Genomic DNA, 16,126 nt, shown 5'->3' with positions numbered 1-16,126 from the left:
GGTTTCGCCAGAATGTTTTGATAAAACCCAATAAATAGCTAAAATATCAATAAATTGCTGTTCTTCCCAGATTTTGTGATTGTTTTAGTGGTTTTTTTTCAGTCAAAATTGCAGATTTTGTGGTGCCAATTTAGAAATGTTTGTAAGGAATTATGATGTTTGTGCTAATGTATGACGTTAAATGTGACTTCTTATTACTTTCCATATAAATTGCAGACTATAACGTGACATCAAGTGAGGCTGCAGTTACTCAATGTGTGTCTGACCAATTTTGAGAAAATCTACAGTAAAATTAGAAAAAGAAATGTGGAGATTTCTTAATTTTGTGTCAATTTTGCAGATTTGTGAAAAACTGGAAGAAGTTATTGATGCAATTTGGAATTTAAAGAGCCACATTAAAAGCTACGGCGGGCCAGATTTGGCCCCCGGGCCTCGAGTTTGACACATGTGTTATGTCAAACTAAAAGAAAGGGCAAGACAAAGAAAATCACACCCTTGTGAAAGTGATACATATTTGTCTTAAATTTCCATTGCTTATGAAGATTTGTTGCTTTAAGTTATTAATTGTCCAACATTGCCTCTTCGTAGCATATATAATTTTCTAGCCGAGAATGACCGTAAATGATTTCTTTGACACGTCAAGACAATGTGCAGCATCACAAATGGAAAGCCCAGATAGCAACATTGTTACAGTATTCATGCAAATGCAATTTAAATGTTGAGGTAATATTAATCTCATGCTACACTATGCAGTTGTTCTGTCTGCGCTGATGAAGACTCTCTTATTTTGTCCTGACCAATCCTTGAAATGATGCCAACAAAAGTGAGGATTAGTCGATTAAGATTTTGATCATTCTAACAGACTTAAGAGTGTCTGTCATGTTTTCACAACTGGACTCTGGAGCAGGCAGCATGTGAAAAAATTATTTCTGAAAAGAAGACTATCAAGGGGAAAACTGCTCTGGGTCCACAGTGGACAAGAAAGGTAAGTGGTTAAACTGGATTTGCAGAAAGGCAAACGTAAGCTGAGCTGAGAATGTGCGAGTTTTACTGATGGCGATGAAGAGCGAGTCTGGCGAAAAGATGAGTATACTCTATTTGTATATTCTCAGTAAAGAAACACAAAGCAAGACAACTCAGGTCCAGATTACCTCTGATTCCCTGTGAAGTCGCTTTGATCCAGCCGACTCTACATCAGTTCTTCTAAGTGACGATTATTTCAAGTCTTTGAGGTTAGTCAGTGAACCACAAATCACCCAGAAAACTCTTACTCCTGCTCAGCATCTGGGTGGCACGTTGGACTAACGGGACAATCTTATGTGACAAAAGCAAAGCCATGACCATAGTTCCTGCACATGCCGTTAGCCAGGGAGAACACGGGAAAGACCTCCGGACCTCTGGCTCTGGTAGCGCTCTGCTTCTGAAAGGCTTAGCAACCCGCTCCCACTGTGTGAGGATGGCTTGTCTGGCTCCTGCCCACTGTCCAGGCCCAGTGAGGCGATACTGGTAAGGAGTGCAGGGACCAAAGAAGATCTTTGCCCAGAGGACTGGGTCTGTTAGGAGCAGTCTCCAAAGATGTGGTTTAACACCAATCTGTGAGGAAAAGCTTATTATTATTTGGTTGTCTGTGTCTTAGATGCTGTAAACAACAAAGTGTTAGGACCTACTCACCTCCTCGGCCATGAAATCCAAGTACTGGATGAAATCAACTTGGAGAACAGCTTGTTGAGGGTTAGGGAAGCTTAAAAACCATAAGAAGGAATGTCAGCCAACTTATTTTGGCGTAAAAATCAACTTTGAGTGTGAGAATGATGGCTACCTGGGCAAGTTTAACCTCCTTTCAGTCTCAATGACTTCAAGCATTTTCTGCGTCGATGGGAGACGAGTCAAACCTGAAACATTAAACGTATCATCTTCTTCATCCCAAAATTAATTTACAGTGTTTTGCAATGATATACATAACGCTTGAACTTTTTTAGATTTCTTCTGAAAACCACAAACTTAAATGAAGGATTTTTTATTGGAATTCTATTTGATAGATCAATAATATAAAAGACGTTTTGAACTCTTTACAAATTAACTCAACCTGAGAATGGATTTGGTGGAAAACATTTGGGGACACAAAAAGTGCTGCCAGAATTTATCAGTTGCATTCATCTCTGGGCTTTGACTACACCATTCTAACATGATCGGAATTTGATCAAAGCCCTCGGCTGCAGCTGTGGCTGTATCTGAGGTCTCTGAGGTGTTGAAAGGTGAACCTTCGCCCCGGTCTCAAGTCATTTGCACTTTCTGACAGGTTTGGTAACACTTTATTTGACGGGTTGTGAATAAGACTGTCATAAACATGACATAACACCTGTCATGAACATGAGTAAGTCTTCATGAATATTTATGACTGTTGTCATAAAGTGTCATTCGGTAAATCATGACACTTTTAATACAAAGTTGACATTATTCAAAATGTCTTCGTTACGACAACTTGACATTAACCAAGAAATCTTGATCTGACATAAATTTGTTATAAAAGTATTACTGATTAAACTTTAAAAATTATGTAGCTTTATGTTATTAAAGCTAAAGTTTAATTATTCACAACCCGTCAAATAAAGTGTTACCACAGGTTTTCTTCCCCGTATTGAGCTCCCATTAACTCTGACCAGTCTGTATGATTCTGTTGGGTAAAAGGTATCCCATCATACCATTAACATGATTCATGTTGGGAGTTATGGGAGAGCGCAGTGTTAGCTCTCTATCACACACAAGTGTTTTCCATTACATGTGTCTACTGTGTTGCCAATCTGTCCATTGTCAGTCCATCACAAGCAACAGAGAGCCAGAAAGCACATATATTCATACCAATGGACAATTTCAAGTTGTCTTTTTTTTTTTTTTGGACTGAAGGAAAGAAGTCGGAGGGAGAATCCATACATGCATGCGGAGGAAATGTATGACACATTTTCAGATTTTAATTTTTTTTAATTCTGAAAAACAATTTTACAATTAGGAATTACCTTTTGTGGGTCTGTCACACACAATTATTTTAAAATATATTGACGTTTGTGGGTTTATCGTGTCAAAAGGGCTATGAATACTTTAGTAAGTCACTGTGTGTATACATATTGTGTCTACCTGAAAACACCTTCACAGCCCAGCGGACCTGCATCTCCACAATCGGCATGATTGGTCCCCTTACTTGGAAAAAACCCATGACGGCCAGCGTGGGTTGTTGAAGAGACGGAGGAAACACTCTTCTGAATTATGACAAAAAAGTAAATAAATTAAGTAATCTTTCATAATATAAAGCACACGCTTTACATCATGTTCTGTGATGTATCTTGTCTGTCCCCCTTAAACAGTGAACCTTTCTCTGCATTGACTTACTTGTATAGCGTCAGCTCACTGTGTGGCCCTTCAGACAGAGCAGAGGGCAAGAACGGGAAGATTCCTTTATATCCTGTACAAAAGACCACAGAGTCAATGTTGTCTTCAACTGTCCCGTCTTCGAATGTAACTCCTGAATCCTTGAAAGCTCGTATGTTGGGCTTCATGACAAGGGCTCCCTGAAGAATTCGACCAGGAAGATCATCATTGACCAGAGGCCTTTTGTCCAGAAGTCTGTGAAATAAATTGCAAAAGAGATGTTTATTGACATTTATTTGCAGGCTGCTGTGCAATAGCGCCTCTAAATTTTTATTTTGTTGTTTCTGTAGTTTTTTCTTTCCTAGATTTCATGTCTGGTGCTTGACCTTGTTTAATATTGTGTATAAGTATTTTTTGGACCTTTCTCTTGATTATTTTTCAGCTGAACTTATACACTATACTGTGAGGGACGTTTGAGATGCCTTTTCACCTATTGACCGGAAAATCTGGTGCAGCGCCCACATTGCCCAGCAGTCTGGTTCTGAATGATTGACCTCGTCGGTTGCAGCGTTAGTGCCAGAGTGGTCTTCAACACTGAACTTAGAGAGGTCCGCCTGGTATAAAATTTTTGTTGCGTGCTACGCTAATTTGTCTGCGTTGAATTCAGCTCCTGTTGTTTTTGAGCAATAGTCAAAACTAGTCGGTTGATTCGAACAGTGATACCTGTGTCTGGGCTTCAGACCGTAGAGTTCATGGTCATGTTTCTGGTTCAGTGCTCTCTCTGCTGCCCAGTTGATTAAAGTCTTGGGGAGCAGCTGCAGCAGGAGGATGTTGAACCTGGAGATCAATGTCATATCCACGGGCAGGCCCCTATGGGCCATTCTGCTCATCACCCAGAACCCGTCCCGAACACTGAGAAAGGTCTGAAGAGGGTGGAGAATATTAGATGTTGTTGTCGTCTCTCTTCGATTCTCAAACAACGTGGCAGTTCTCCTGTGTCTGTCCTGTTCTCACCTTTTCTGCAGATCTGCTAATCTCTACCGCAACATCCCCTCCGGAGTTCCCAAAGCCAACAACCACCACCCTTTCACCCCTGAAGGAATCTGCGTCTCTATATTCCCTGCTGTGAAGAAGCCTGCCGAGGAATGTTTCGTGTCCTGGAGAAAAACATATGGCAAAACAGCTCAGAGGCAAAGGCTTTTATGATAGTTTAAATTTACTGAAGTAATCTTAATACCTAGAAAATCTGACAGGGGTAAGACCGGATGGGTGTAGTGTCCTGAACACACCAGAACCGCATCAAAGATGTGTCTTTCTTCCTCGTTATTTTTGTTCATGGTCACTATGTCCCACTGACCAGACACTGAGAAGTCTGGCCTTTGTGTAACACTCCTCACAGTGGTCTGAAACGTGTGCAGAAACGCAAGCCTTAATGTAGAGATCAATTACCTTTTCATATTAAAAAAAAAGGCCACAACAAAACAGGACGGACCTGAAAGCGAATGTGTTGGAGCAGGTGAAAATGCGCAGCGTAGAGCCTGAAGTACTGCAGCAGCTGGGAGTTGTGCATGTAGTTGGGATAGTCGTCAGGCATGGGGAAATCGCTGAAGCACATCATCTCTTTGGAGGTATTCACCACCAGAGAGCGGTAGATGCTGGATCGATCTGGTTCTGGAGACTCCTGCAGGCGCAGAAAAAAATAAAAATAAAATAAAGACGGGAGCTGTTAAAGAAGACCATTACTGTGCCTTACGCACTTACAAACACAAAAGATTGCATGATTCTGAAGTGGAAGAAAAAAGTGATACATTGAGTCCAATGTTTTTGTCTATGTAAATAAGATGGTTGCATTTATATTTAACTCCCTTTAAAGTGAACCGTTTAGATCAAACTCAGTGCAGCTGACTGCCTTCAGAATCAATTTAACCATCCATTTGTGTGAAAGAAGGTCCTGTGGTAAGACAAGACCAAAATCAAGTCAAAAACTAACACTACACATCAACCTAAACCCAATTCTGTTAGAAAAAACAAGGTGGACGCAGTATTATGCTGTGGGAATGGGAAAAATAAAGTTGACCAGAGATGATAGAATTATAGATAGAGCTAACTAAAATAAAAAAAAGTAAAAATAAAAACAAATGCCTGACTTGAATATTTATGTTTACCAAACAGCCTTAGGTTTTTCTTTGGTAAGAAGACACTTGGGTAGCAGCTTGACTAACAAGTTCTATCAAAATTACTCCACCTGTCCCACCTTAAATTTCCACAGGCCACCAATGTCATCACTACTTTCAAAGCAGACAGGGTCCAAGCCCTCCTCCAAGCAGACTTTGACACAGGCCAGACCCGAACTGCCTGCACCGACTACTGCCACACGGCGAACCATCGCTGAGGAGAAACAGGATTGTCAGAGAGGTTTCATCTTGCAAAGCAACGTTTCAGTTTTGCACAATAAAATCATCTTTAGGCAATCACTACTATATATACGACTATATATATATATATATATATATATATATATATATATACAGTATATATATCGACGTATTGAGCACCCCTGGTTTAATCTGTCACTCTGCAGAAACTTCAATAAAGTTTTATTCAAAAGCAAAAGAGTTATGTACATCCTCGATGAGCTGTGAAAATGACACATCAAACACTAAAATCTGTGTGAGTTACTGAACAATACAAAAATGAACTTAGCAGCAGTTACGAACAATTAGTTATCATTACATGATTTCACTAGTATTAGCTTGCAAAGTATGTATGACAATAGACTTATTTTACTCACCCGGACTTCACAGAGACAGAGGCAGGAGGTTGCCTTGCAGTTATTTAGCAACAGTGCTCATATTTTTGCAGTCTGTGAGAAATGCTACATGTGCACGACTGCTCTCTCCTTTTGTTGTAAGCTGTGTAAAAGCAAAGTTGCAAAGCAGCCGGAAGTTTTGAAAGAGCCTTTAGAGCCTGTAAACCGAGCCGCTGCAGCGACGTCAGCAGTTGAACAGTAAGGCAGAGGAGGGAGTTTAACCCTCCGTGGTGCTGAGGGAACTATTTGCAGGGTTGACCAGATGGTACGCTTAAAATATTTTTTTTGCAAGATTTTAAACATACAAAGAAAAAATAAAACTATACACTGTGAACAACAAAGTAAGTTTTCAGAAGGCATAAAAATAATGTCCGTGTTCAACTCTGAGAAAATACTGATATGTCTTCTGGCTACATCAAATATTTGAACTAAACTAAACGATGCTAAGCTAAACTAAAAAAAAAAATTGTTATAATGCATTTTTCCACATCTGTTAAATTAACACTCCAAAACAGTGGTTCTTAACCTTTTATGAGGTACCGAACCCATCAGATTCATATGAGCATTCACCGAACCCTTCTTTAGTGATAAATAAAATAAAAACTTTTTCCAAATTCAAGACATATGTATATGTTTTTTGCTGGTGCACAAAATGAGCAATGCATGAACGTCACCTCTGCTCAAAGAACAAAACCATGAACTCACAGCAAGTTACAGTGTTACTTTATTCTGGCCCCCCAAAAATATTTCGGCCCCATAAAAGAATTTCAGCCCCCCAAAATATATTTTTTTTTTACTATTTTACTAATTAAAAATCAATTTGGATTTTTTCACAGAATTAATTTTTTTTCTTTATTTGTTTTATTTTTAATTTAATTTGTTTTTTGTCATTTTGAATCCACAAAATACTTTTTTGGGGCCAGAATAAAGTATTGCACAAATGACATACCTGCAAATCAGTGTGACTTCTGCTGTTTGAGAGGCGTGGCTTCACCTTGGCAAGTGCATCTTCAGAGCAAAGTCTGTTCATTTTCTTCTTCTTTTGCTCGACATATTTAGTATGGATTAAAATATTAAGAAAGAAACCACGCGACGTACAACTACGACAGCCGCTGATACTGCGCGCACTAAATTCCCCGCAGCCCTGATTGGCCGAGCAATGCAACATGATCCTCTGCAGCAAGCGATGGCCAAGCGGGGCGTGTCATCACGACTTTACACAAGTGTGTCTTCACCTCCGCGGCAGAGGCTCCGCCGAACCCCTGAGACCGACTCAGCGAACCCCTGGGGTTCGATCGAACCCAGGTTAAGAACCACTGGTTTATAGTATTTAAGTGCCTTGATCAGTTGAATACAACCATTTTTGTGGCTGCAGAGGAAAAGCATGTTAAACCAATACTCAAACGAAAAATGTGTGCCAGTTTCTATGGTCTTCATTAAGGCTGTGGGCCTATTTGGTTGTATTTTTGACTGCAGAAGGAGGGACTAAATCAAGGTGGGGTTCATGCCATCAGTCTGCTCCCATAGATTCAGAAAAAAGAGGCTGAAACTAACAAAGACGGCCAACAGCGGCCCACAAGCAGGGAGATTTCTGCTCATATTTTATACATGTGAGACAACAGAAACATTACAAAATCTGCTCCGATATTGATCTTCCACCGGCCGCCAATACCTTCATCACTCTCAAAACAGACAGGCGCGCATGCTTGACCTGCTGTTGAATCTTCTCTAAGCTTGCAGAGCTGCAAGAGAGGTTTCATTTTACATTAAGATTTTCTAATTGCTTCTTAGAGTGAAAAAAGAGATAATAAGCCTAAGACAGAAAGAAGAAATAAAAAAAGAGCACTCAGTCAAACTCTGGGTGGAAAAGTAGCATTAGCAGCACCTATTGCTTTAATGTTCCTTTAAAACGTTTATTCAAATGACAAAAGCCGTTTCGTGTTCACTGAAAACACCAGAAGTTAGTAGTCTATATGAAAAATAATGTAATATCAAAAAGACAAAAAGAAACAGTTTTGTAATGGTAGCATATTTATGGTGACGACAGCGTCTGGTTGTTGGTGCAGGAGAAGAACTACAACACAAACTGTGCAGAGTTTTTGACAAGTGCAGGCAATGTTTAAACCACAAGAGGCAGGAATCTATGGAGAAGTCAAACCGCGGCTCTTAAACCTAAGAACACTCTGGTCATTTTACCTCAAGTTACCACCTGAATGTTTGAACTTTAGACATAATTTGGTGTTCCAACCATGAATCTATCCTAAAAATGCACAAGAGGTGGGTTTGACATGAACAAAGCAGGTTCACATTATTCTCAGGAATGCTTTTTGTATGACATATATAATCAGAGCCCAGTTCATTATAGGAACAGCTGATGTCCTTATTTTGCTTTCCCTGACTTCTTGTGTCTCTCCCTCTTCTTTTCTGCTTCCATAGTTCAGGAAGGTGAACTCTGTCAGCTTTCTGATCCTGGCTCAACATCCTCCCTTCTTGTCAATAAACAATGGTCTGCAGTGTTTAGTTCTGGCCTGCTTGTAAACAGTTAAACTGCAATAGTTTTTGCAATATGAAACATTACTTCAGTGCAGGCTAGTCTGAGTGTCACCGGCGTTGCATGTTAAAGTAAAAAGAGCTGCATTGTTCGATAGGGTTACACTGCTGCGTGACTGACACATGTCCACAGTTAACATCAGAGGTTCTAAACTTGGGGTTTCTTAGACGGTTGGTGGACGGAGTTTGGACATCAGGGTGGGGATGATGGTGGGATTGTGAACTTGGATGTAGTAGAGGGCGCTTCCTCCAGCCACGAGCAGCAAGCTCCACTTGAAGAGGCGGCCTGCTGTCGAGCTCTGCCGAGGCCCCAGCTGTGGGAGCACACAAACAGTTATTGTCTGAATTTACTCGTCAAACGGCATGAAAGTCAAATTGATTTGGGTGTTTTGATGATCCATTGGAAGTATTCTTTCTTTAAAGATGGCATGATAATACAAATTCAACAATATTTAGATGTAAAAATCAGGCTGAAGGGGTAATTTATTGTGGATTTTTCCCGAAACATGATCAAATTAAACATACAGGTTCAGAGATGTAGGTCAGAATCCTCCCAGAAGCTCAAGGTTGGCCAGTTTGATCCATTCTGAAATCACTTTCAATGTATGTTTGGGATTATTCAACTCTTGGATCGCGCAAATGTGTCCAAGTTTCTAACCATTTGTACTAAATGATCCTCTCAGATGGCAGGAAGTTAGTTAAAATGAACAGGAACGGCCCATGAACCACATTGGACCAACACTCAAGGTTCACTCTACACAACATTAGGCCTCTAGAATAGCCCCAACTTTAACCCCACATAAAATATGTTGATTATGCTTAAGTTTTATCTATGCCAGGAAACTACATGCCTGAAATCAGCTCTTCAAATTGTGCCAAGGTTACAGATCTACCAGAAACTTGTTGTTGACTGTTAGAAATATAAGATTTCAGTTATATTTTACTTTGCATGTATATTTTGAGGACTTTGAGAAATCCCTTCATTTATGGGGTGACTGTTGTGGCTCTATGGGTAGAGTAGTTTTCTTGTGATCTGAAGGTTGTAGGTTCAATTCCAGCTTTTTACTGCCACATGTTGATATGCCCCTGGGCAAGGCACTTAACCCCAAACTGCATATCGCTGAATAAATGTGACTCTAGTGTGAAATGCTTTGAGTGATCAAAATGCTATACAAGTGCAGTCCATATGCCATTTAATTATTTTGAAAATTAATGAGGTTCTGCGTTTTATTCTAATGTAAAAAAAAAATGAAGCAGTTAAAAAAATATTAGTGCAGATGATGACTGTATGTAAACTTCTGACCAGGAGTGTACAAAGCACTCATTTCAGACCTGTCGGGTTCTCAGGGGCTGGTACAGGCGGTCCAGCTGGGTGAAGATCGCCCTGCGGGCCCCGTCCCATTTTCCCGGTCCCATCAGTCGGTACTGGTAAGCAGTGATGGGTCCCCAGAAAACCCGCATAAACAGGGGGAAGTCGGTGAGGAGCAGCCAGAGGAGACTTGGGCGCACTCCGATGTCCTTCGCTAAGTCGTCCATGTACTCGAGAAAGTCCACCTGCAGTGGCGTCAGCCTCGACACAACGTAGCTGCAGGAGAAAAACATGTGAGCTTAAAAACGATTTCAACAGAACTAAAAGCCTTGCTTTCAGGCTTGTAATGTTAAGAACCTTTCATCTAGGTCATAATGAATGTCGCTCGTACTTTTTCTCAATGTTTTTGGTGTCCTTCTCAACAGCCTTGATCATGGTTTGATTTGAGGGAAGCTTCTTATGTCCTGAAGGGCCAAAGACAGAAAGCAGACATTTAACAACCAGACCTTTACGTCTGTGCCGAGGTTGGGACAAGTAAGTAGTATTTGCACCATTTCAAGAAGGCCTCTGTTGAAGTGAAGCCTCACCTTTGAAGACACGAGTGACAAAGCGGGCCTGCATCTCAGCCTGTGGCATGATGGATCCGTCAGAATGGATAAATCCCACAATAGCCAGAGTAGGCTGCTCAAGGACTGGGGGGAAAACATGTTTGTAGAGGCCCACACGGTGCCCCGACTTGTACATGACGTGCTTCGGCAAGTAGGGGAAATCATAGTTGTACCCCGTGGCGAACACAATCAAATCCACCTGTGAGAGGAAATACGTTGGTTAGAAGGTTGTTGTTTTTTCCCCCCCTCAAAGAAACAAAAGGTTGGGACACATCTCGTTTTCCTCTAACATTTTCCGCAGCGCTGCCATCATCAAAGACCACGGTGGAGCCACGGATCTCTTTCAAGTTTGGCTTGACGAGGACTGACCCGGACAAAATCTTGAAGGGAAGGTCATCGTTGATCACTGGAATCTGGCTGAAGAGTCTTAGGAAAAAGAAGAGGAGATAATGATTTAACAGTAGACTGCAAACATGATGAAATCCTCTGAAAATCAAGTAGAGATAGTTTATTTTCTGAACTGCAATCAGGTAATCCTGGAGCAATCATGGTGATTATTGTCTTGGAAAAATGTTCTTGGCGTGTTTTTGTCTTTTCATTTTGAAATGGTGGAAATAGAATCATTGTTTGTGTAACATTGTGGGGTGTGGTGAAGCACACTGCCCTCTAGTGTTTGGTACTTCAGGATCTTTGCAGCACATCTTTAGCCCTTCTCTCTCCTGCCACACCCTGACTGATTACTGTTAGTAAAAAATGTTTTAATCTCAATGGAATTGTTGTCCATAAATTTGGATACTTTTTCTTAACATTTCTTTTCTTTTTCTTTTTTTTTTACCCCAGATTGAATAAACAGAGTTATGTTAAAAGTTGTTGTGCAAGATTATGACACTGGAGTCACAGATGAATTCATTTTCTAGGCTTTTTACCCATCTTATCCAGCCCGGTTTTAGTGGAGTGCAAAGAGATTTAAAATCAATTTCACAGGTGTCAAACTCCAGTCCTCCAAGACTCTCTGCTTTAACACAGATGAACCCAATAGTCATTAGTAGAATATTCGTAGAACATTAGCAAAACAAGGGTTTGATGCCCTCGTAGTCTAAAGATTCCTTTCTAACTTAATACTAAGCAGTCGTGTTTCTTGCTCCCACAAAAGATTTGATCAAATCCAGAACAGATTATAGAACAGCTCTTGCTCCGACAGTCTAACACAGTTGGGAAAACACGTGTTGGAGCTTTACCCCTAGATAACTCGAGCTTAACCCCTGGTAGGTGGTGCATGTCAAAGCAACAAAGTATGCATGCCTATTTCCCACAGTGAGGTTAATATTTTCCTGTTGGCCCACTGACTCTACTGACAGCAGGAGACACTTGTGTTGTCAGATACAGTCTGGCTCAGACTGGCTGGCTCAGATGCCGCTGAGTTAACCCTCAGCGGCACCTTGAGCAACATATTGCAATCTAGTGGATGCTTAGGCACCTATCTATCCAAGGTCTTGTTTTGACAGTTCAAGCTGCTCTCCTGCTAGATTGGACATAATGGTTTGTTGTTCTATAGCTGGAATCAGAAAACTTTGATGACGATTGGAGTAGCTTTTAGACCATGCTCCCCAACAGAGTGACGACACTCCATAAAGGGTGATCAGTGAGGAGATGCTGCAATTTGATTGACAAATACCAATTTAGTTTTGCTGAGGAAAATAATTATCTGCTCAGAAAACAACGATTGACCCCCCTCTTCATAGCATTGAAGTACCGTACCTGTGTTTGGGTTTGAGGCCGTACACCGCGTGATCGTACATGGCGTTGAGCTTCTTCTCCCCCAGCCAGTTGAGAAAACTCATGGGCAGCAGCTTGAACATGACATGGACAAAGCGCGTGTTGAACCTGTCAACCGGCAAGCCGTTGTCGGAAACCTGACGGATGACCCAGGCACCGCTGCGAGTGCTCAGGTACACCTGCGGGAAAAGATTCAAGGACAACAAGTAAATGAAGCCATCGCTGAAAGTGTGCAGTGCATTTTACAGGGAGAGCAAGACTTTCAATGTGGCAACAGCTGTAAAAAAAACAGAAAGTCTTCTCGACCTGCTCTGCTACTCTGCTGCCCTCCACGGCGATGTCTCCTCCTGAGTTGCCGATGCCGATGACCACCACTCTCTTCCCGTGCATGTCCTCAGGTCCCTTGTAGTCCCAGCTGTGGAGGTATTTTCCTTCAAACGTCTCAATTCCTGGAACATATTGGAAAAATATTTGAGCGTGTGGAATGCAAATAACGAGGATGATTAGCATTAAAACAGCAACTTATGAAATTATTTGTACATTTTTCCAATGTTACAAGTGAAAAATCTGCCAAAGGAAAGTGTACTTCATTTTTAAAATCAATATCAAGGACCTGTTCACTTAAAACAAGCTTGTAAGTTAGTTTGGATTCAAGTGTACTATAAGATAACTTCACTAGAAGCTAGACAAAAAAAACAAAGAATACTTGATAATACTTGTGTTTTTGTAGCGTAATATCAAACAGTTCAAGAATGAATACTTGCACAAGGCTCTGTGTTTTCCACCATGTTTTACCTGGAAAGTCTTTAAGAGGCAGGTTGGGGTAGTTGAAATGACCGGAGCAGCAGATGACTGCATCAAAGATGTGCCTCTCCTCCAGTCCATCTTTATTCTCTATCACCACCTCCCACTGGCCGGTGCGAGAAAAGTCCGGTCTCTGCGTGACTTTCTTCACCGAGGTCTGAGTTATAGACAAAGAGCAAGGAAAAGGTCAACAAAGCTCTCTGAACAGCTCCAGAATGATTTAATGAGGTCTTCTTCCTGTGCATTTACCTGGAAACGAATGTGCTGCAGTATTTTAAAGTGCTCTGCGTACATCCTGAAGTACTTCAGGATCTTAGAGTGGTGCATGTAGTTTGGGTAATCAGCTGGGATGGGGAAGTCGCTGTAGCACATCATCTCCTTCCAGATGTTGATGGTTAGGGAGCGATATATGCTGGCCCTGTTCGGCTCGGAGACTTCCTGGGAAGACGGAGAATTGAAAGTGACTCAGTCACTGCTTTCCTCAGGGAAATCTGCAGGATTAAAACGATCTCCACAGCAGCAGCCAGCAGATTCTTGCCTTGAACTTCCAGAGTCCTCCTATGTCGTCGCTGCTTTCGAAGCAGGTGGGCTCCAGGCCCTCATCCAGGCAAGCCTTGACGCTGGTGAGACCCGAGGGGCCCGCCCCGATCACTGCGACTCTCTGCACCATGATGGAGCTGCAACAGGACAGGAAGACAGAAAAGTGTATAAGTTACAGTGGATAAGATCAAATATTTTACTGAAAAATCTATGTCACGGTGTTCCACGCAATTAACTTTAAATTGTTGAATCAAATTAAAGTAATGATGTGTCACAAACTCACTTTAAAGAAGTCTTTAGAGCAGACTAGAATTACTATTTACCCCACAATTTTAGGGTTTTAGCATACAACCTACAGAAATATGCTTCAAAACCCATTACTGACCTGCCAGTCAAGGTGGTTGCTTAAAGCAGGAAAACATTTTATGTGTGGGTTATAATATGTTTTCATCCTTCGCCGTTTAAATCCTGAATCCAACCTTTTTTTTCCAAACTGCTACCATTTGTTTCTCTGCTGTGTAAAGGAACTTCTTGTTCTCTTTCCTATTAGAAGGATCTGTCTCCTTTTGAGTGTGCTTACACACTTCAACAAGTTTTGACTACATTCCCTTGGCAAGACGCAGCTTGAGGAGGAAGGTGGAAAAATGGCAGAGTCTCAGGTGATTTAGATGAGGTTTTCTCTAGCAATACTTTTCATATGACCACGAGATAAGAAAACATTTTTTGTGCTTTAAAAAAAAAAGTTACAATCAGCGCTTCTTGACTTCAATCCGGTTTAATTGTTCATTTTCGAAAAAATATTGTTCATGTTACTCCTATACAGGTAATGGTGCATTTAGCACCACTTGTAAACAGAAACAAAGGTAAAAAAAAAAAGTCTCTTTTTTTTTTTTTTTTAGCAAAAAACATCTTACAAAGTGGTTTCTAAATGTGACCATAGTTTTATGTGATGATGAAATCAGAGCAAAGCACCAAACTGTTGCTCAGCTGAATTCACAAAAAAATCATTACAGTGCAAGCACTTAAAGATAAGTTTGAGTTTTGATAAACACGGCCAACATTTGAGGGGAGGCAGCCTTTTGTGGCTTCCAGATAAAACCCTCAGTAATGCTCTGCTCTTGATTGCAGCCAGAGCCATAAAACAAGTTCCTAGAAGCAGAACAAAGGTTTTGCTTTAAATCACATAAACCCAATGACCCCGCAAATTGTTATATCACATCTGTGCAGTTCCTGTTAAGACCCGTTATCTTTCCCCGTTGGAACTTTTTGCCTTGTGCAACTTTTGTCTCTTTTTTTTATTGAAAAGTTTGGTTAATCCTTACTTTTTTTTGCACAGAGAAACTTTGATTGTATTGTTTTTTTTAACAAACAGAAATATGTCAAAGACAATATATATATATATATACATACATATATACAGTATATGTACAAAATAAAAACTATTTTCAAAAACCTTCTGCACAATGTTCTGATGTTCCATTTGTTGAAATAAAATAACAGCGTGCGTTTTCTTCTCATTCAAATTTTTTTTCAAGAAAACGTAAAAGCTGGTAGATATTTTAACCTTTTAATACACCAATTGGAATGTTCTATGTAAATGCATAATAACAACACAATCCATGCAAAAAAATAATAACAGTGCAAAACCATGGCGAGATTTGTAATAACCTCGCTATTTTCTTCACGACTTTAAAGAGCAGGCATGTTAAAGATGAAAGGATTTAATTGTGAAAAATAACGTAACAGCTGTAAAAAAAATAATAATAAAAAGCTTTCTTGCAGTAGCTTAATTGTCTTACCTTGTGTGCTTCTTGGCCTGTCTCTGGAAAAGGGACGAATCTCATCAGAGCGCCGACTTTTATACAGACCGCTGCTGAGTTTTTTTTTTTTTTCTCTCCAGGCAACAAAGACACCCGACTGTATCTGTATACAGTCTGTGGATGAGAGGATCGTGTACTTTTTCTTTTATTAATCAGAGAAATACACCATCAATTAATTTATGGAAGTATTTTTTCTTTATTTTAGAGCTTTATCAGTAGTGCCGTAGTACAGACTACTGTAACTGTACTCTTAAGTTTGGGTCATGTGGCTTTAAAGGGGCGGTCCAAAACTTTGAGGACCTGATCCGCCGATGCCGGGAAAACCGTGAGCTGTTAGACAACCGAGGAAGAAAAAACATGTCAAGAGTCGTTACAAATATGGGCAGCACGGTTTGGTCAAGATGTGCTTTTTATTTTTTATTTTTATAATAATAATAAAAAAGTACATGGTGATATTAATTATCACTAATGTCTGGTGTGCGCTCGCTCGGACGCGCGCGTGTTACTCTAACCTGTTTGAGAGAGCTGCTGCGCGTGCACACCGCCG

General features: G+C 40.6%; 2 protein-coding genes across 2 annotated transcripts; both read right to left on the bottom strand.

Moving 5' to 3' along the window:
• Positions 1–129: 129 nt before the first annotated feature.
• On the bottom strand, positions 130–6,352 carry LOC102221012 (dimethylaniline monooxygenase [N-oxide-forming] 5-like). Its single transcript, XM_023339235.1, has 11 exons — positions 6,155–6,352; positions 5,618–5,751; positions 4,856–5,044; positions 4,601–4,766; positions 4,378–4,520; positions 4,087–4,286; positions 3,385–3,618; positions 3,133–3,254; positions 1,820–1,892; positions 1,672–1,741; positions 130–1,593 (listed from the first exon to the last, which is right to left on the bottom strand). Exons 2-11 carry the CDS (start codon positions 5,747–5,749, stop codon positions 1,234–1,236), a joined length of 1,689 nt encoding a protein of 562 aa, XP_023195003.1. The 5' UTR covers positions 5,750–5,751; positions 6,155–6,352; the 3' UTR covers positions 130–1,233.
• A 1,682-nt stretch (positions 6,353–8,034) lies between these two features.
• Positions 8,035–15,662, bottom strand: LOC102225417 (dimethylaniline monooxygenase [N-oxide-forming] 5-like). Its single transcript, XM_023339981.1, has 11 exons — positions 15,559–15,662; positions 13,758–13,896; positions 13,469–13,657; positions 13,211–13,376; positions 12,722–12,864; positions 12,398–12,594; positions 10,930–11,065; positions 10,619–10,838; positions 10,423–10,495; positions 10,055–10,307; positions 8,035–9,036 (listed from the first exon to the last, which is right to left on the bottom strand). Exons 2-11 carry the CDS (start codon positions 13,887–13,889, stop codon positions 8,887–8,889), a joined length of 1,659 nt encoding a protein of 552 aa, XP_023195749.1. The 5' UTR covers positions 13,890–13,896; positions 15,559–15,662; the 3' UTR covers positions 8,035–8,886.
• Positions 15,663–16,126: the final 464 nt, after the last annotated feature.

The sequence above is a fragment of the Xiphophorus maculatus genome, chromosome 9 (assembly GCF_002775205.1).
Source record: "Xiphophorus maculatus strain JP 163 A chromosome 9, X_maculatus-5.0-male, whole genome shotgun sequence".
Taxonomy (NCBI): domain Eukaryota; kingdom Metazoa; phylum Chordata; class Actinopteri; order Cyprinodontiformes; family Poeciliidae; genus Xiphophorus; species Xiphophorus maculatus.
The sequence above is the reverse complement of the archived record's forward strand: the minus strand, read 5'-3'. Positions and strand labels throughout refer to the sequence as shown.